At 39.4% G+C, this 22,488-nt stretch overlaps 1 protein-coding gene across 1 annotated transcript in view; it reads left to right on the forward strand.

Annotated features, from left to right (window-relative positions):
* Positions 1–22,488, forward strand: part of LOC135699007 (uncharacterized) — a 182,179-nt gene that overhangs the window by 78,575 nt on the left and 81,116 nt on the right. Inside the window, exon 2 of the mRNA XM_065219183.1 lies at positions 12,621–12,795. Within this exon, the coding sequence (XP_065075255.1) occupies positions 12,654–12,795 (142 nt within the window). The 5' untranslated portion in view covers positions 12,621–12,653. The remainder of the gene's footprint in view (positions 1–12,620; positions 12,796–22,488) is intronic.

Consider the following 22,488-nt stretch of genomic DNA (forward strand, 5'->3'; position numbering starts at 1 on the left):
ACTATTATCCTTTCCTTAATATTCAAAACAGGTATGCTACATAAATATGTTTGAAGATTTGTTTTGATAAATGACGCAAAATGTATTAACAGTTCAATATGGATGAAACAATGTAACGCCCTTCGTCCATGATCAACTTTATGAATTTTACGTAATTGGTCAGAAATGTGTAGAAGAAAAAAGTACATTGGGTTGAGCTAGTGCGGAGCTCGCGTAGCTGACAGGTTCGTGCATTGTAGCTGATACGGATGCCTTTGGTTGCACGCCGGACGTAGAAGCGATTGGTGGCCCGGATTGAGAAGATTCGTTAGTCTTGGAGTTCTCAGCAACTGAATTTTCCCCGGCCTCGACACTTGCGGCATGATCTAGGCGAAGGACAGTCCCGAGCATGGTGACCTTTCGAAGGCAGTTGCGACGGAGCTGATTTCGGTGAACTTCCTTTTCTTTCTCCTCCAAGTCGAGTTTGGCGAACGACGAACACAAGTAGAGCGGTTGATGATCGGAACAGTAGATGCATTTCCGACCAACGTTGCATTGACTGGACCGGGACCGGTAACTGGACGTTGATCAGTCTTTCGGATCTGCTGAGTGGACACTGGAGCTTCTACGGGTGTATCTTGGATCGTTTGAAGAACTGATACCTTCCGCTGGAGAAACGAAGTGAGGTTCTTGAAGGCAATGGCATCCTTGGATATAAAATACTTAGCCCAGTCTCGTGTGGTTGGATCCAAGCGGATAATCAGCATTAGAATGATATCCCAGTGCTCAGTCTTCTCACAAAACTGCTCCACCAGCGAATGTAGGCCAACTGCAGCCTCGCGTTTCAACGTAGGGAAGTCGAAAAGGATGTCTAGATACGTCTGCTTCAGGCGATCAGTATTCTGAAAGAGGTCCACCAGCAAATTCCATGCGACGGGGTAGACGTTCGCACTAAGTGAAATCGTTTGAGGCAGCTTCAGGGCTTCTCCAGCCTAAGATGAACGAAGGTGATAAAATTTCTGTATATTAAAGGGTGATACGGTCAAAATTTGGTCAAGGGAAAACGCGTGTAAATCGGTGAAATCGTTTATTTAAAAAATCAAATTAAATTTCTTTTCAAGTTCAATTAGTATAAAATTCAGGAAAAATATTCAGTTAGGCTTCCGCTTTTCCAAATCCGAATTGCCGGGCCTTACGCTTGACCCCTGCCATCAGATTTTGTACAGCCACCTTGTCCACCTTCTTCGCCGCAGAAAGCCAGTTTGCCTTGAACTGCTGCTCGCCTTTAGCAGTTTTTTTGGTCTTCTTTAGGTTCCGCTTGACAATAGCCCAGTATTTCTCAATTGGGCGGAGCTCTGGCGTGTTGGGAGGGTTCTTGTCCTTGGGAACCACCTGCACGTTGTTGGCGGCGTACCACTCCATGGCCTTTTTACCGTAATGGCAAGATGCCAAATCCGGCCAAAACAGTACGGAACAACCGTGTTTCTTCAGGAAAGGCAGCAGACGTTTATTCAAACACTCTTTCACGTAAATTTCTTGGTTGACAGTCCCGGAAGCTATGAAAATGCTGCTTTTCAAGCCACAGGTACAGATGGCTTGCTAAACCAGATATTTCTTTGCGAACTTTGACAGTTTCATGTGCTTGAAAACATCTGCTACCTTTCCCCTTCCTTTTGCCGTATAAAACTCCTGTCCCGGAAGCTGCTTGTAGTCGGCTTTGACGTAGGTTTCGTCGTCCATTACCACGGAGTCAAACTTCGTCAGCATCGTCGTGTACAGCCTCCGGGATCGCGCTTTGGCCGTCGTATTTTGTTTATCATCGCGATTTGGAGTCACTACCTTCTTGTAAGTCGATAGTCCGGCTCGTTTTTTGGCTCGATGCACGGTTGTAGACGATGCACCCAGCTTATTTGCGGCATCTCGGAGAGAGAGGTTAGGGTTTCGCTTGAAACTACCGGCAACTCTCTTTGTCGTCTCAGCGGCTTCCGGTTTTCGATTTCCCCCCGATCCAGACTTCCTGGCTGTCGACAAACGTTCCCCAAACACTTTAATTACATTTGTAACGGTTGATTTGGCAACTTTTAGCGATTTTGCCAACTTTGCGTGCGAGTAGCTCGGATTTTCGCGAAGCGAAAGCAAAATTTTGATACGCTGCTCTTCTTGCTTGGACGGCATTTTGACAACTGAAGAGTGAATTCCAAAATCAAAATAGGAGCAACATTCTACACACACACACCTTCAAAATGAGGGGTGTTCAGGTTTTTTAAATGCAAAATTGAAAGAAATACGTCAAGTTGATATTGACCAAATTTTGACCGTATCACCCTTTAGACAACTCGCGCGATGAGTAAACCAGCGAAACGAAGAGGTCGTGGAAATTAAGCCAGTCGTTGAGATTTTCACTGAAGATGGGCAGCTGTACAAGAAGAAGAAAAAGAAGCAGAGATTTGCGAGCTTTATTGTGTGACAGCAAAAATCCCTTAACTCGATAGTAGGCGGTCTCAAATTCAGTCCGCTGTTTCAGCTGATGGTCAATTGTGGCCCCGCCGAGGGATTTGAGCTTTGAAATCAGTTTGAAATCGGTCCAAAGAGTGCTAAAATTTTCCAGCCGAACCGGAATTTTGCAGGCTCCGGTTTTCTCTTCGGCGCTTCATCTTTGTTTAATTTGTTATTCTAATTAACGTGTTTACGTTTTTACGTTTTTCAACTAGTTTACAGGATACCCCTTTGGAGTAAGTTTTGATTGAATTTAAAAAGGAATTTGATATCCTACCTAACTACTAATAACTTAACCTAATTAGCAAGATCGCGTATGATCTGGTGATTTGATCTGAGACAGGCGTCTCTGAACCTTTCGAGACTGAACGTATACTCCGCTCCTCTAGTGTCTGAAGACCAGCCAGGCGGTGGATATCAGAATTTCGAGTCCGCGGGGGACTGCTGAGGATCATCCTAAGGATCTGGTTCTGGATCCTTTGGAGTTTAAGGTGGTGGCACTTTGCACAGATCTACCAGATTTGCGTTCCGTACTCAATGGTGGGGAGGATGATTTGTTTGTGGACTGCAAGCTTGTTTTTAAGGGAAAGTGTGGACTTTATGTTGATAAGTGGGTAGAGCGACCATGCGGGACAAGAGGTGAATTGGAGTGTGGAAATAGTATGGTATGTGTTTTAGCTGCATTGATACAAATCTTCCAGTTTTGAAAAAGTCGGACAGAACATCCAGGCCTGATTGGAGTTTTCTCGTCAGAGCACGGATAACTCGATAACCCTTATGATATGTGCTTACCTCTAAGTATGTTCTAACTTTCTCTAAAAGTTTCTTCAGACTTGCCCCGAAAGCTCATTCAGACTTCCTCCGGAAGTTTCTTCCGACTTTTCCTGGATGTTTATCTCTCGAAAAATTCGGTCAGCTTTCTTCTGAAATTCCTTCCGACTTCTTGGAAACTTCTTACAAACCTCTCCAAATAAATTTCATAAGCTTCCACTGAAAAATAAAACAGAGTAACTAGCAATCCCAGAATTAGGATTTTTGATTAAATTAGCGGAAGCTACTTGCAGGTTTTTTTGCCAACAGATTTTTTTCTCCATTATATCACTGTCGGACAGTGGAAGTTAGATTGAATACATACTTATACATTCACACAATTAGCGAAACTTGTTTCCCAAGGCGTCACTGGTATTTCAATAAAAATAAGGCCGACACGAATGTTGCAAACGTGATAAAAAAATCAGTTCGTTTATTTTATAGACTCAAATGTCGTAAAAACAGCTCAACGGAGCCGAGTAACAATAAATACTAAAATATTCAAAATAGAAATTATTATGAGTTCTTCTTCCTGGCCGGAGCTGACGTGATTGCAGTTTTCGCCCGTGCTTGTAATTTCCTCCTTTCCTGCATGCTCTGTTCCTCTGTTGGGTCGTCGCGTCCATTTCAGCTACGTTTTCCTCAAGCACCTCTAAATCTTCCTCCATTTCTTGGCAGTTATTGTCCAAAGATGCACCTTCAGTTACTACATCCGCGTACGTACTGCTGCTGTTTTACTTTCCATTGTGCTGCAGCTTTCCCTCGTCCTGATGTTACTTTTCTGGTTCCTCCCGGGTCTTCCGCTTGGGGCAGGAATTCATCCGATGCCCCTCTAACTTAAACTCCTGCGCGCTTAGTGGCAGGAATAAGCACTAACCGACGATGATAGGTCTTTGACAGCCTTTGAACATTTCATTGATTGGTTTGCAAAATTGTAAAATTTCAATGTAATTTCATGCAAATTTTCTTGTTAGAATACATGAACCTTGTACAAAATGCATAACACTATTTTGTTATGCATTGTTTCATAATAAAAAAGCTACTTCAACACGGTAAGAAAAAAAGTACCCAAAATTGAGTTCCATTCACTCAACACGTGGCTTCCGTGGGGCTAGTTAAAATTAAATTAAAGAAGAAAACTAAATTTTGTGTAACCCTGTTTAAGAATCCATTGAGTGACAATTACCTAACGATCAATCGAATGGCATAGGTTAAATTTACCCAACGTAAATTGGCAACCAAAGTTACCAGCGTCCAACCGGCTTTCGTTACCATTTTTCTTGTCATTTGTGCCAAGCACTAAAGGCCCAAACGCAATGTGGACGGAAGCGGAACGTAAAAGGAAAGTTTGACAGTTGTCATTAATGATGCCTAACCGAACTCGACTTAATACTAATTTGTTTTAAATTCGACAAGTAGACTTACTCAGAACGGGCTTTTCTGCTACCACTGTCATTGCGCTTGGGCCTTAGCGAAGACTAATGAAGCACAAACAGAGCGAAGAAGCCCAAACAGCATCGACGGCAGCGCAGGTTGCTATGATTTTCATCCAAAAATAAGTTAAAAGTACCCAACGGTGAAAACATGACGGTAGAGTACAGTCAACTTTCGCTCGTTGGGCTAAACCTGTAGCCCACTTAGTGAAAGACTTTCGTTAGTTGGGCTGAGCTGTCAAGCTGAAAATTGGTTGAGGGATACACAGATTGTTTATTATCATCACAATCCTTTAGCAACTATCCAAATTGTTCATACATGAGCCCCTCGAAAAAGAAATAGCACTGTCAAAAATGACGTTTGACTTCGATTTAGGTGGGCTACAGCTCAACTAACGGGAGCCCAATTAAAACGTAGCCCACCTAAACATAGCCCAACGAGTGAAATTTGACTGTACTTTCAACTGAAAATTGAGTTCTTGTTAACTGTGATTCGCAGCGTGTGTTATTTAAATGAAACATATTTCAAGATATTCTTCGTTTGTTATTTTAGTCAACACAATTTACAAACATGTAAATTTTAAACAACTATGGAAAGTACTATATCTATCGATAGTGAAAAATAAAATGTTTTGAGCTTAACAGCAACTAAACTTAAATTTGAGTTCATGTATTATTACTCAATAGATGAGCAAATTTGAACCAACGCCACTTTTCTTATTCAGTCAATGGCGGACCACAAATGATAGAACCCAACGTTAAGTTTTTTTTTAAACTTAATGTTGAGTATTTTGACGAAGAACTACGTCTGTGATTTCTATATGGGGGTACACTTTGTGAAAACCGAAAATGGAACATGTATCCAAATTATGAAAGATTTTGAACGTTAATGACTCAGCTTTCCCTGGACCAATTTCAATAATTTTAACACCAATCGATCAGAAATACTCCTACGCAATTTAAGATTTTATCATTTTTCAAAATGTCACTATTGATAATTGCACCAATGCTTTGATAATTAAAATTATCACCGATTACTGGCAAAATACGATTTCCCTAACACAGATTTCAAAGTTGAATTGCATCACCGCGTGGTGAGTGGTGGTGTTCTCCAGTACAAAATGAAAGGCTGTCTTTAAACAGCGAGTTGCAGTCCACATAAGCATCCATAGAAAGAGAAAGAAGCTGCACCACTATTGATCGGAATCAGTAGCTCTTCGTGAGTCGCTGTGGGCCATCTATATCAAGCGCGTCATATTAAAGAGTATAAACAGAGAGAACCCCGTTCAAATTCCTATTCCTACACAAAACACAAGCTCCTGCTGCAGTTAACAAATAAGATTTTTATATAAGACCACGTAGTCCTACGTCATCATTGCGTACAACCCCATAGGGCTGTCCCTTGAAGTTTTTTTTCTTACCGTGTAAATTCTGCTTTACATACCATTATAAAGAGTACCACCAACCGGTGGAAACTAACGATTTTAAATTGGCTCACTACTTGACTAGCTTATTGGCTCAAGCAAATCGATAAAAGTACCCCATTCTAGTCGAAATTCCAGTACTACACTATGTTTGTTTTGTATCCGTTCTGTTACAAAGATCCAATACAATATTGTTTAAATATGCACCATGTGATCGAGCGTTCAAGTTAATTTCTATAACACTTGCGGTGCAACCCACTGGGCACTGGGCAGACAGTCCGTCTCGAATGAACTAAATTCTCCTATACCAGGGGAACAGTTTAAAGAGACGTTAATAAACTTAGTAACAGCTTAGCCACTGGGCAGACGATACGGCAAATCGATTAACTTACCCCATTCTAGTATAAATTCTAGTACTACACTATGTTTGTTTTGATTCGCTATGAAAGTTTGACACATAGAATGAGGGGTTCGATTTTCCTAAGTTTGGAGGGGTGCATCGATTAGCTTGGGACCGAAGAGAGTACCAGAGCTGAGCCAAAAAGTTGAGCACGTTTCTTCGGGGCCTTCTGGTCTTAGAGTTACCTCTATGATGATACCTTGAATATATACAAATAAATCATAATGTTTTCTAATGTTCGGTAATGTACTAGGGGAATTTACGTATTCTCGGCAACCTAAGCAGCGACCTTCTTTCTATAGCCTTTTTCTCTAAGGAACGCACACATATGCAGTATTGGTTTGTTTACAATCTTTTGCTGCCAGCTGCTCTAACAATTTCAGTCGAAAGAATTGTCAAAAACTATTTTGAAACGCTTTTACAAAGCTCCAATCTTCTCTAGTGAGAGCGAGTATTGTCGGCAACCAGTTTTTCTTCGGCAATCGTTCCATTTGAAATGCATGTAAATCTCTTGTTCTATTATCGGCAACTCGAAATCAGCTACAATTTGTGTTGCATTTCAAGAAAACCTTGCTAGATTGCTTTTTCTAAGTGGTAAAAATAAAGTCAAATTGAAGCTGAAAGCATAAAGAATCGTTTGCATGCATTCAGCGAAGTGTTTTCGTAAGAAAATCCAGTGAAAATAGTGTTTCAATTTGGGTTGCCGAAAATAGTCTGTCATGCCGAAGCCGTCATTTCCCCTACCTTTTTTGCTCGGATCATGTTTTAACTTACACAGAAACTCGCTAGAATGAATAGAAAATAATATTTTTTTGGTCGCATTAGATCAATGAAAATGATTAGGTTTTGACAGAACTATGCTGTGGCTACCACAGTATTTTAAATTTGGTCGTTCATATACAGTAATGCCCAAAGCATGCTGTGGTGGGTTCAAATAGATGGTCGTATTTGATCAATTTCAAAAATGTATTCAGTTTGACAGAAGATTTCGGACTTTTGACCAATGGTGACCGATTCCAACTTGGATTTGTCAATTGATCATTTTAGATGGTCAAGTTTTGAAACCACCACAGCATGTTTTTGGCGCTACTGTATATGGACGATCAAATGTAAAATACTGTGGTAGCCACAGCATAGTTCTGTCAAAAACTCAGCATTTTCATTGATCCATTCAAGAGAAAGACATTGTAAACAAATTTCTGTCAACATATTCCAGAACAGATTACTAGGAGTGCTGTACCGGAATAATAAAAAAGCGTACCGATAGTGAAATCCAACCAGCCACCGGCCACCCGTGACGCTGTTGTCGTAGCGGTGATAACAAATATAAACAGCTGTCAATCGCGACTCGCTTCAAAAAATTTACCTTTGAATTCTAAAATTTGCCTACAGATTTTGATGATCAAAAAGCTTATCAAATTATAGGAAAAGAGGTTTTCTTCAGAATAGTAAGTGTCTTCAATAATATAATTGCATGCAATCAGGAAAAATGCTGATTTTTAGACTACGTAAACGCAACCTCCACCGCTTAAGATTTTCTTTGTTGCTCAAGGATCGTTGCATTATCCCGGGATGCAACGAGGACAAATTTCCACTGTTTCGGGTTCCGAACTTGGGGAGCAACAAATTTGCGCAGTGGAGAAAGGTTGCCACTGTTTATGGAAAAGGGCAGAGCGAATATGCTCCCATCATTTTGTTGAAGCAGACTTTTTAGAATATAAGTCCCAAAGTTTGTTGTCGTGGGGAAATTTGAGATTAATTTCATGTGGCCGCTCCTGGGATGGGAACTTTGCAGCACAAACCCATTCTCCTCAATTCTTGCTTTACTGATAGTGTAGCCCAGGTACACAATATACTAGGTCTCTAAATCCGCTAGCACGGAGTCTCCAACATACTCCATTATATCCAGCTGACTGACTTGGAAGTCGATTTCGGGATAGGAATATGCAATCATACAAAACATAACCTAAATAATATCGATGCATTTAAAATCGCATTTTTATTATCTTTCAATGATATTGCAATAAAAATTAACATAACATTACATTTTTCGACAAATTTCCTACAAATATCATCCATAAAAATGATCGTATCTCACTATTTTGAACTTTTTTTTTTCAATAATTTATCATTCAAACTCTGGAATTTGAACCGACTGTCATAAATTTATCACCATCGATGTCTAGTACTATTTCCCGCCACTAGTGACGCATAAATTTCACTTGAATTCTATTATTCTAAATGGATCAATGGAAATTCTGAGGTTTTGACAGAACTGTGCTGTGGCTACCACAGTATTTTACATTTGATCGTCGTATTTTACGTGATCGTATATGGACGATCAAATGTAAAATACTGTGGTAGCCACAGCACAGTTCTGTCAAAACCTTAGCATTTTCATTGATCCATTGTAGACGGTTCTCCCGACGGTTCCGAATGTAGTCTTGAAATACTTTTTGGCCGTCTGATACATTCCGGATACTGTGGAATTACATTCAGGAAATTCAAGTCTCTATAGGCAAATCCAGTAGAAACTAAGCGATCGTTTCAGCCTCTGGTGGGGAATAGGAGAACCATCAAAAGATTGATGAGGGCTGAAATTTTCGCCATGAAGCATAGGAAGAGGAAAATATTTTTACCTTTTCTGATTAATTTATCCATCGCAGGTGCTTGAAACCATCATCCACATGGAATATTTTGTTTTCTGTATCAATTTTGCAGTGATCCGGCTGGTGCTTCCACATATTTTTGTTAAGAAAAGTGAAGGTTTATAAAACTGCTCCAGCGGTTATGATCTTCCGGATTTTTAATGTGGTGTTATTTGAGCTGTACATCTGTTGAAATATGTAAAAAAAATAATAAAATAAGACCCCTCTCGATGGAAATATGTAAGATATGCATAAAAATATGCATTAATTTGAGATGTCACTATACAATACATCTTAAAACTATAGTCAAAAAGTACAACACAATAAACACTTTATCTTCCGCTATCCAAAAAGCCTCCTCCATCAGAACTGGAGCCGCTTCCACTGGTTTCATTATATGGCAGTTACGCCAACGGGAGTCAGAGCGCTTCCATTGCAGCAATGGACGCAAAACGTGGTTAGCACTCACACACTCATCACTAAACGGTTGCTTTCCAAAGTCGACGACGCATCGACCGAAAGAACTGCTGATGAAGAACAATGAGGAGGACCATACAATGGTTGCTGCCGAGAAAACGGACGATCGCGTGGCACACATCGAGAGTGGCCTGCTGTTGTCGACAGCCGAGTGAACACTGAAATTTGAGATGTAAAAAATGTAATTTTGATGTAAACAAACGGTTTGGTTGACGTTTCCTCTCATAATCGCCTAGCGTTTCTAAATTGGTGGTGCATAGAAATAGCCTATTCTTCACCAGTATCACTTTAATTTATATCCGGAAAACCGCATAATCCAATAATTTGACGGGAGGAAAATTGTTCGCTTTCACCTACAAGCACAGCACTCTTCGATCTCTCAACTCATCAAATGCATAGTTTCTATGAAGAAATATTGTATCTAGCATTTAGTTTTATTTTGTGCTATTTTCCCTAGTTTTTGCAGCATTCAAGATTATAAATCGCCAATTTTCGGTAAATCCAAGGAATTCCGCAAAAATTCAGTGACACCAACTGGTCCAGCTATTACTGCAGCATGATAGGTATTTACTAGATCCATCTTGGCTTCTTCGGGTTGATCACCTACGGGTGTAACCTGAGCCAAAAATTTAACCATTTTCAAACAAAGGATAATCTAGAAACGTAGCCCAGAGAGCGGAATCAAAACATCCCCGTATAAACAAAACAGGTCCATAAATCCACGATATATTTTGGCATTTTTTCGTTATCATATAGGGTTACGGTATGTAATGTGGGTCTAGTCCTTTCATTCGGCCTATCACGCAAATAAATAATTAATTAAGGAATATTACACAAAAAATAAGGAAAATATTGATCACTGATGATTGATAAATGTGTACCACACACAAATCAATTTATATCACAACATTTCAATACATTTTCAGCTCTCGTAAGTAATAAAACTGGTTGAGAATATCACTCTGTTCGGAGTTTTTAGCCGCCATGACTTCTAAGGTTAAGATGGGAAGGTTGCACTGACGATCATCAAATGGCCTGATTATGGCATTTATTGAATGGAATTACCTGATAATACACACTAGACGTAAAACTCACAGTTACTGTTTGAATATTTTATGTTTATTTTAATTGTTTAACAACGTTTTCACAAGTAAATCATGGACCCAACTTTAGGGACACATTTCTTTTCTATGTTCCTAACTATGGCCCATGAAATTCATTTGACAGCATATAGCAATAAGAGTAACGTCAACAATGTTGTTTTGCATTTGGATGATAAGGAACGAACAGGAAGGGAGATTTTTTCTGCCAAATCTGTATAATGAACATCACAATGTTTTGATTTAGATATTCTGCGGTCGAAAGACGATAAGCGAAATTTTTAATTTTTAATTTTTAACTTGAGTGATTTAATGTAGTTTTCGTAAAATTTTCTCTAAGAAATGTTTTGAGGAATGAAGAGTATTAAGTTAACAGTGATAGTGATAAAAAAAAATACATAAGAAAACGTTACCAAGAGCGTTTTTTTTGAGAATCCAACAGGATAGGACGAAGTTGCATCCATAAATAGACCCAATTTGGGGACAATAGACCGATATTACATACATTTCCCTGGTGAGATTTTGTCTTAAAAAAAGTAAGTTTTTCAACTTTTTGCGATTCCTGATAGCAAACGACATGATAAGCATATCTAAGCATACCATTTAGCAGTAGAATATCGTTTGCAGGTAAATTAATTGATGAGTTATGATTAAAAACGTAATCTATGGCTGCATATTAGACCGAGGTTAGGGACGTATACCCTATTTTGCGAGTGGACGCTTGCTTACCAAGCTACCTACCAGCAGCGCTAGGTTTCATCTACCTACTCTGTTGGCCATGGCATGTAGATGACACTACCCTCTTCGACGCAAATATCAACAATTTTTGACTGAGGACAATTTTCTGATGAGCGCGCTCATCCGTAAAGCAGATTTGTTGTGTAGCATACCATTCAGTAGAACTTTATTATGTGATATAGAACCGTTTGATTAGCTAGAAATCAATAAAAGAAGCCACGGATTTTTGTAGAAAAGGTTGAGTTTAAAAAAAAAATCGCATAAAATTGCCACAACTAATAACAGTATAGATAGAACCACATACAACTTTGGAACCGTTTGTTAACTTCGATAACCTCTTTTCTAATTCAATCAAGCTAAACTTGTTTTGCTTACGTCGTCGGCGTTGTAGCCGTTGCGAAAGATGGTGGAATTCAACCGATCGCCACAAGAAAGTGAAAGATCGGCTGCTTTACGCAAAACGCCACCGGCCGGCCGCGGTTGGACTTGGTTTTTTTTTTGCTCCCCCGAGAAGAATTTGAATTTTTATTAATTTTATTGCACGCTCTGTCACATAAAGTCGCCTTGCCGATTCACCTGATAAAGAGCGTTGAGCATATAGGCCATCATCATCAATACGATAGTAGTCGGTCGGGTCATTCATTGTTCGGTGGTTGAACATTCCGAACATACCGAATTGTTATTAGATTTAAATTCGGTTCGGCGATTGGCGGAATGTGCGATTGGAACAATGTGGCCCAATTTCCTGTTTGTTTCAGTTTGACGACTTGAGGAAATCTAAAGAAGTGTGATACAGTAGCTAATGAAATTATCATATTGAAGGCATGGTGGCGTCTGTGTGTGGGAAAAATGTGTTGGCCTTGGTCATCTGCGTGAAAACAAATGTGTGTTGACCAAAGTTCAACAGTAATTTTCATTGTAAAACAATTTCCATTGATCATATAAATTTCAATTTGATGGCAGTAAATTCAAATTAAACGTATCGGGACGAACCAGTCACAATGCCACAGGAAGTATCACAATATTGCGAGCTGTTAACAACCATCAGTTTAAACCTAATTTCAATGCATTGCAACTCTTCTAAAATTTCCCATTTTTCCTATCTTCCTTTTCAGATATCAAGAAAATTTAATCATAAGTAACTCAAAATGAAACCACCGCTGTTGACATTTTCTTCCCTCCTGCTACTACTATCAACGACGGTAGGCCGGATTCAGTCCTATCTTCCCGATACGACCAACCTGATGACGGAACAGTACGAGTACAAATGCTTCCCAGCGCACATGAAAGGTAAGAGAGACGTGTGCTGCATCATCGCTTACTAATTGTTTTGCTCCTGTTCGTGCCGAACATTGTCATTCATATCGATGCATTCCCAGTGCATTTCGCGTGCAGTCAGCTGGAAGTGTTACATCAGGTCAACTTTCCCTTTCAGCATCGTGGCGTAATCTGAGCGGGGAATCAGGAAACGTGTCAGTTCGGTTTTGCATCGCAATTTCAGGGGAATTGTATTTCGCAAACGTAATCAGTGATTTCTGTTGCATCGTTGCATAATGTATGAAGTATTGAGTCCGGGAGTTCCTTTCAAAGGAAAACCGATGAATATTCTCATCGTTCAAGGTGACTTAGAATTTCTAAATACTCCAAGAACTTAGAAAGCTGTCGAGGTTGTAACATGTTGCAAAGCTACACACTTAGAGTGACATATAAGAGCGTCGATTTCGACATAAACTTGAGTCATAACAGACTTGAAATTTAGCTCAATCAGACGTACTTTTGGTCGAGCAACTTAATATTACATGACACGTTTATAAACGTCTCATCTTTTATGTCAAAGACGGATTCCGTCACGTGTAAAATTAGTTATTTCTAAGTGTGTAGGTACAATATCACCATTGCAATGATTAATGACCAGTTAAATTGTTTCGAAGCATTATCATAATTATCATCATGTTCACTGTGTTCCTCCTTCCCCTACGCAGGAAGGAAAGAATGAGCTCAAATGTTTTCCCACCGCTCGCAATATTCACGTTCGTATTCGTTCAAGGTGATGATCTTTCTCCAAATAACTTGCTACTTGGTTGACATATATTTTCCTTTCTGAACCTGATTCAACCGCCACGCTGCGTGCGGTGGCGTGCAACAATTCACTGGTGTCCCACGCAGCTCTGATTCCACACCCACTAATTCTACACACAGTCAGTGTGGCACATATGCGAATTCGAATAAAGTTTAATGGCACTCGAGTAATGAACATCAACACTCGTGGTGACGTCTCTTTTGAAGATTCGGACCACACTTTATATCGAGGACGATGCACCAATACAATGTGTGTAGTTTATTCACGTTATTCGATGCAGTTCCGCTATGAACTGAGGCTAGGTTAGGATCGGTAGGTGTTACTGAAATCGATAATATTTTCTTTACGAGAATTGAGATAAATGACTGAAACGTGCCGTTTGAGAGCTATATGAGTTGGAAAGTTGAAAATGTGTCGAAAATTACAAAAAGTACATTCGATAGAGACGGATGCATTTTCAAATGCTCCTTCAATATGTAGAAACTCAGCTAACATAATCTCTTTGGTTTCAAATGTTTTTTTTTTCTCATGATGCTTTTTAGAAATGCAATTTTATGCATATAAGCACTTAGTAATCTGTATGAACATCTCAAAATTTCCTCATGAACATGTAGATCGAAATGTCTACGCCCCTTTAGTATTGATTAGAAAAAATCAGCTTTAAGAGCTGGTTACTCATACAGTAGCCATGAGCAACCACTATGACATGAATGCACTTTGAAGAAGCAATTTAATAAAATACATATTATATGCATTGTAGAATGGATGCATTTGAACTATCCTATAGCACTTTGAATGGTATGAACAATCGAGGTTCTAGTATAAGAGTGGAGCGGACTTGTAAGTTGCGGCTTACCTACCAGCCTATAGCTGGCCGATTTACCCCGGCGAGCAGAGTACTTCCCCCAAAGACGTTCGGATTTGGATGGATTTATAAGAAAAAGAGAAAGCAATATGAAATTAAGACGTCTATTGACTAATCTGACCTTTCCCTATTTCTCCTCGTTGTCCTCGGTGGGGCCCTTCGACGATAGTGGCGGCGGTTGCTGTTCGTACTGCTTCACGTCTGCTCCAGACACGGTCTGTGCCGAGCGTTTTCTCCTTCAGTTTAGCTGCGTAGCAGCAGTCCTTGGCGTTTAGCGGGGGGATGAGCAAGGCTTCTTTATCGGAACCCCCCCCCCCCCTCGACCGGCAGCCCATGACAGTTTCAATCAATCTGGCAATCCACATATCCACGTACTCCTGCTGGTGTACACACAAAAAATAATCATTGATAAAATTAAAAATAACATTGGTAGAATTGAAAGTTTGCGTTGGTTCTTTTTGGTAGAAAGCGGATAGCTTTCAAATGGAAAGCCTGCCAACTGTCAATTCAAAAGTTGCCCGCGCCCTACTTTTAAAAGCTGATACTTTCAAAATAAATTGTAGAACAGTCAGATGAAAAACGGGGCAGTGTTAAAATTGAAAGCGGATTATTTTAAATTCAAAATTAATATTTTCAAAACAACATCGTAGTTTTATTTTAAATTTAAAAAAAAATATTAAATTTAAAGTTTCCATTTTTAAATAAAAAAGTTCAAAAATATGTTTAATATTATTATTATATTTTTTTACTATAATGATCGAACTGAAAATGAAAATAAGCAGTCAAGTTGCGCGCAGTTCACCGTTTAACGTTGCAACTGAATAATCTTGGAGTTTAGTTCGAAGTTGACCTGGTGCCGTCTTCTCCTGTGACCAGATTCTTGCAGTAGTTCTCTGCTCCAAACAGGGGAAGCAACACCCCAAGAAATCGACTTCCAGGGACATCATTCACGGATAATCTCGCAGTTTCCGAGGACAAATCGTTCATTCCTAATCGGAGCTCACTTTTCTCGTGTACTATTCGCCAGTGGAATTTTCCTTTCTCGTTACCTCGACGTGAAAGGTTGAAGCATTTTGTGTGACAATTCTACCGAAATCTCCTTGTTTCCCGTGGTTACCATCACCCTACTTCCGTAATTTTGTATATTGAACAGCATAATCGTAGTCGATGAAGTGGTAGGTACATAACATCAGTGATTCCGGCAGGGGATCATCTTCGATGTGAATGCCAGAGTATCACCCATAATCACCTGTCCGCTGGTGTATGATCTACTGGAATGAAATGAAAGTTAGTTATGATATTTATTGTCGAAGTGAGATAAGAAAGCACATACCAATGTAAAGATGAGCGCCAAATTTTTTTTAACAGAACGGTGCTTTCTTGCATTGAAGAATTCATAGTTTTGTTTTTTTTTTTGCCAGCAAGGCTAAGGTGATAGCTATGGTATCCTGTGAGTAATGACGGCCGCTCAAACGGGTAACTGAAAATGGATTTGTATAGAAGCATTCCTTGCCGGTCAGTGTACGGCCCCCACTTACCTATCTGTGACTGTATTTATCTTTGTGAGGATGGTGAGTTATTTACGGGCGTGGGAATATCATCTCTTCCTCCGGAAGTTTGCTCATGCATTCAGCGCAAATTGCCGGTAATCGAAGCCACTGGAATGATGGACGGGTGTTATAGCTTATCTAATTCATTTGTTATTTTCAATACTTACATCGATTTCTCAATCATCTGGACACAAAGATTTTCCACTGCTATTGAGATTATTCAACTTGATTTATTTTTTTCAAAAAAAAGCGGCAAAAGAGGGTTCCGTGCTGCCAGTAAAAACATCGATATTTTGACAGTTGTACAACTTTTCAGTTAAAAGAAACACTTTTAAATTTACGAATCGAAAGTGAAAGAAACACTTTCAATTAAAAAAAAATAATTTAATTTTGAATGTTTTCGTAGTTGAAACCATGAGTTTTGGGAAACTTTTAATTTAAAAATGCTTTATTTTTGTTAATACAATTTTAGTTTTTTGTGTGTACATATGAGGTCAAAACATCCTTCATCGTTCTGGCGAGAATAGGGCCCGCAATGGTACCGCCTGGTTGCAAACGGTGGACCATCGTATGGAAAGAAATGGTTTAAGAAATCGATGGCTCACAAGCAACGATGCAAAGCCGCAGAAAATTGCATAAGACAACAACATCCACGACTATTGAATTTTCCAACTAGGGGAAATGGATGTAATGTCGGCCTAAATGCCCCTAATTTGGACCTATACATAAATTCAGCAATCGACTAAATTTTCAATAGTGACCAAAAATGTCCATTAGTACCGGCCCAATGACGCGTTCATCTAGATAAAATTGATAAATAGCAGATTTTTAGCGATGGGCCCAATCTTAGATCCATAGGGCAACATTAGAGCCATTTCCCCTTTGTAAATTTTCGAGTTTAAAAAAAACAAAGATCTGACTTTGGCTTCCCTTAATAGATTCCATCAAACAGTTTTCCACCTCGTTCGAAAGCTGATAATCTCCAACAACCAGCACAAATCATCCACAATAATGCTGTTGATCTTCAATCGATAGTTGGTATGTCACATCCGCGCTAAGTAAAACTGGTTTTCAATTCGTGAATGTTATGCCTTTCGATCACTTTTGCCTTATATTTCCAGAAAATTGCACTTTGTATAAACTATGCACTTTGTATGTATGAAAATTTACACCATCACGTTTCGACAGAAAACTGACCCGTTTTTACTTTTTTATACATGAAATGTTTGCTCACCAGCTGTATCTACTATAGATTACATATTAATCTATGCGCTGCGTATAAATTAGAATTGAATTTATTTTAGATTTACTAATATTTTTGAGTGGCTCGATCAAACTAAAACATTCAATCTGTCTGAAAATCCGGGTTGCCAACCATGCCTGAATATTCACAAACAAACGCAGCCTGTTTGAAGGCTGGTACTGTCAGCACTGTCGGCACTATCAGCACTACCCACTACCCAGTGTAGAAAAATTCTAGACTAACATTTGAAAAGGGCGTAACTGCAAAATGTTAACAAACCATATTTTGTCACATATAAAGAGAACAGTTCACAAACTACTCGATAAACACGACAAAGTAGAAGAAAATATCACTTCAAATCATCAAAAACGTTTCTTCTTACATGGCGTATTTCCAACTTTCAACTCTATGATGCATCTGGTTGTTACGCCTTGCACCAGAACTACGAATTATATTGTTTTAATATGTCAAACGTACTGATTCTGTAGTAACTAGTCACGCCCGATTCATTTGAAATGCATCCGATTAATATGTCACGTGTAAACAACGAACAAAAAAGAAGACCAATAAATATCCGGACGTAAGTCCACTTTCACAAAATTTGCGAACGAAGAACTAAGGCGGAACAACAAACAAAAAAAATCCGACGGTGTATTTTCACGGCGTATCGCCAGTGTTGGCAGTTCAAAGGATGGAAGATGCGGGGGGTAACAACATGTAAGAAATTATCAGGGCGTATGATGTTTTATTCTCAATTTCACGACAAAAAAAACGTTTTTTGAGTTTTTAGTGATGCATGATAGATTACACTACTAACTATATATCAAGCTTATAAAATCATCCAGAAAATGGAAAGTCGTGAAATAGGATTAATTTTTAGGTCATCAATATTCGGAAGCGATTTTTTCGATATGGTCATTTTGGAGTTACGCCCTTTTCAAATGTTGTCTAGAATTGCGGAAATCTTTGCTGTCAACGTATGAGTGAAATGAAGAAATGAGTTCATTGTCAATCGACGAATACGCGTTTGTTGATATTCATCAACGCTTAAGTTTCCAACCCATAATTGTCAAAATCGGAAACGATCCTCAAAAGCAAAAATATCAAATTCATTTTGCCATGTTGCCATTTTGAATATTACCGATTGCAAAGCCCCAATCTATTATCATCAATTCTGCAAAAGACAATAGCACAAACGAAGTGACAGACGGAGCGGCTCGAAAACTTTGGTGACTAACCTGCTATTGCAATTTTTCAGTGTACCACATGGCAACACCACTACTACTGGATTGTACCACATGGCAACACTACTACCACAAACGAAGTGACAGACGACTAACTGGCGAAGAAATCCATTAAAATAATGTGGTTCACTGTAATAGAATTTTCTTGGAAGCTTGTGCAATTATTCACCAGATGGATTATTTTTTTTGTTTTGATTTGAACAAAGTTGATTTTGTGTACAATGATTCTTTGACAGTGTGCAAAGAGTGTATCATTTTGTCATTTTTTTATGCATTTCAGTTTTGAGTAGAGTGAAAAAGATAGAAACAAAACATTCTAATACATTTGGTGAAAATGCTAGTACAATCCAGTAGTAGGGTTGCCATGTGGTACAATCCAGTAGTAGTGGTGTTGCCATGTGGTACACTGAAAAAATTAAATAGCAGGTTAGTCACAAAAGTTTTCGAGCCGCTCCGTCTGTCACTTCGTTTGTGCTACTACTAGATTGAACTAGCATTTTCACCAAATGTACTAGAATGTTTTGGTTCTATCTCTTTCACTCTACTCAAAACTGAAATGCATAAAAAAAATGACAAAATGATACGCACTCTTTGCACACTGTCAAAGAATCATTATACACAAAATCAACTTTGTTCAAATCAAAATAAAAAAACTAACCCATCTGGTGGATGATGGCACAAGCTTCCAAGAAAATTCTATCACAGTGAACCACATTATTTAAATGGATTTCTTCGCCAGTTAGTCGTCTGTCACTTCGTTTGTGGCAATAGTCTTCAATCGATCTGAGTGAAAAAAGCAACATAACACGTTCCACAACATTTCGCATTTGATACTTAAAATCATCTCCACCAAGATGATTATGAATATTAATATGACAACAGAACAGGCGATAATGAATACGCATCTTTTAATGAACAAAAACAATTGTTGACTTCGAAACTCAGCGGTTGCCTTGATCCAGGGCATGTCATCATGTCAATATTCAAATATATGCTGGTAGTTGGTTTATCCTTGATGGTTGCCTTCATTTTCAGCTTATTTGAGTGTAGAAGAAATGGCCAAGTCACCCACAAGCAAGCTTCGTTTTTATGGCCTTCACTATTGCTTCGGTGGACCACTTTTTGGGTCTATTAGTCTCGCCAGTATTGTAAGTTTGTCGCTCACCAGCCAGCCTATAGCTGGCCCGATTTACCTCGACGGGGCGGCCTCGAGCAAGGGTACTTCCAACACAACAAAAAGAAACTCCAATTTAAGACGTCTATTCGCTACTTATCTTCTCATCCTCGCTGTTGCTGCTGCTGTTCGATGGGCCCTTCGACCACGGTATGGCGGTGGTTCTACTACAAAGCACGGATTGTGCTGAGCGGTTACACCTACTTCACCTTTGGCTGCCTAACAGCGGTCCTTTACTTTTACCGGGGGGATGAGCGAGGCTCCTTTTTCGGAACCCCCCGGTCACGTTGGTGACGAATCATAGGATTACCTACTCGCCGTAGGTAATCCCGGCAGACACCGCAGTGTTTCTGCCCAGGCGGACTCACCCGAGGACTCACCTCTGGGAATGCCTGCTTCGTCCCGCTTGACGATTAACTGCGGTGGCGAGACTGGCTCTATTGGCTGAACCACCGCAGTTAGTACAACGGGTATTTAACGGATCCTTAATGGTTAGCTGCGAAAGCGAAAGACTCCTTCACGCTTAGCTTCCCAATGGCGGCGATCCCAACACCCCCAGGCCGGCACTTTTCGGGGAACACCACTATCACACACCCGAAGATGCTGGAGATGATACGTCCAGCTGACGCACGCCACGAAACCGCAATCTCACTACTTTTTTTTCCGGAAAACCAACGGACCGGGCAAAAACGCGTCGTACTCCTTTGGTGGATTGTAACTCTCTTGGTTATCACTAACAATAATAAAATCGACATCGTTCTCCTGCAACCGTGCTCGACTGTTAGGCTGATCTATGCTTTCGCCTTATTTTGCAGCGGAAGGAGAAACGGAACCTAACTTCATTACAAACGCGAAACAATTTAAAACGATAATTTTTTCCCTATATTCTAGAACAAATAACATAACTATTTGAATAAAATTAAAGACAAAAACTACGATTAAAAATATATATTAAAACAACAGTGGTTATTATGTTTCATAAGCGTGTGACCAAAATAAAAACAAATCATGACAGACAAGAGACACGCTCACGGTAAACACGTTAAAAGGGTGGTTAATAATTGTCACCCTTGACAAGGGTTACAGTATTTATTTTAATTTCGTCTTCGTCAAACATACGTTTGAAAATATCAAGCATAACTTGTCAAAAGGACGTAAATTTTGAAATTTTAATGAATTATGGAAAATATATTTCATGAACGCCCTATGTGATCTTCCTTCATTGTTTTTAAAATGGGTTTGATTCACCCTTTTATCACAAACGAAGTGACAGACGACTTTCTCCGAAGAAATTAATTAAAATAATGTGGTTCTCTGTAATAGAATTTTAGTCCACCTTCCGCCCCTCACCGCCAGGTTCGCTAGTAGTTTTGCTTTAAATTAATTCAAGTTGGTTTTGTGTGCAATGATCTGGCAACCCGCGTTCTCGCTCGCGTTGACGAGGTGCTGTTTTCTCACTCATCGAAGGAAATTTTGATTAGAGTGAGAAAGTAAGGAACAGTCAGCGCGGGAACCGTGTGCGTTACTATAGGTGCGGCAGAAGGAATGAAGACAACTCTTTCGTTCTCACGGTGTTCTTACGCATGATCCAACGTTACGTCACACTAGATTATGCATAAGAACGTCGTGATAATGAAAGAGCTGACTTGTTTCCTTCTGCCTCACCAATCACATTTAGATTTTCTTTTTTGATTCCGAGAAAAGTTGACCTGAGTAGCCACTTTGGGAAGCAATGTTTTGATTTCATTCATAATGTAGAGGGATGGCGGTTTCGCTGAAACAGTGAGCAAAAAATAGACGTTTGCTTGTATGGAAAAAACGTGGCATACATAGTGGTCCCATTCTACTAGCGGTTGAAGAATATTTCGCTGCTGTGACGATCCGACAGGGAACGTTGATAACGTATTCCGGCCTTACTTTTGGACATTGCTGTGCGGACCATTTATTGGTATCATGCTGCCCGGCCTAGTGCCCGGCATTCTTTGTTGCTGAGCAAACATGTTACTGTTATTCTTCCAGCGACCCTGGTGTATCCCTATTGCTCGGAATGATTAAGCTAATACTTTTCAGTATCTAACAAGTGGTGTATAAACCAATTTTGCAGTACCTACATATAGAATTTCTGAAATGTTTGCGTTGTCCTATTTTTCCGTAAATTTTTCTTCTTTCGACAACATTTGTGGGCTTCGTGGTCCAGTGATTATCAGCGTCACGCGTCGCTCACCAGGGTGTCCATTCAAACCCATTTTTTTATTCCCGGTATTTTCCCGGTTATTTAAAAAAAAATCTGCCTTAAACAAAAAAAGGCGTTCAAAATTAACCCTTTAAAGATAGTGATATAGTTTTGTCAGCAGAATTGCTTTACAATACGTCTACTTTGCGGGGCTGGTAGTGGGTATTTTATACAATAAGACAGGTCGGGCTCGATTATCCGGAGACTCGATTATCCGGGGTTCGATTATCCGGAATTTTAGACTCGATTATCCGGAGTTTTCTTTTGCGTTTTTTTTTTCTATAAGTTTTTATGCATCAGACATTTGAAATAATTTAGTATTATATTATACAATATGATTATTTTAACAAGATTTGATTATCGGGAGTGAAAAAAAAAATCGATACTCCGGATAATCGAGTCCGACCTGTAGTGGCTGTAGAGTCTAAAATAACGAAAAAAAAGTGACCAAATAGTGAGATTAAAACAGACAAAAATTACCAATAGTGGCATGTATTGATCGGAAAGAAATGAAAGATGTGGTTCCGATCTGTCGTTGAATGCGACCCACTTTGAGAAATATTATAAACTCACAAACCAGCATTTTTCAATAGG

This window comes from Ochlerotatus camptorhynchus, unplaced genomic scaffold, assembly GCF_037179485.1.
Source record: "Ochlerotatus camptorhynchus isolate MF236.1 unplaced genomic scaffold, CSIRO-AGI_Acam_v1.1 ptg000101l, whole genome shotgun sequence".
Lineage (NCBI taxonomy): Eukaryota > Metazoa > Arthropoda > Insecta > Diptera > Culicidae > Ochlerotatus > Ochlerotatus camptorhynchus.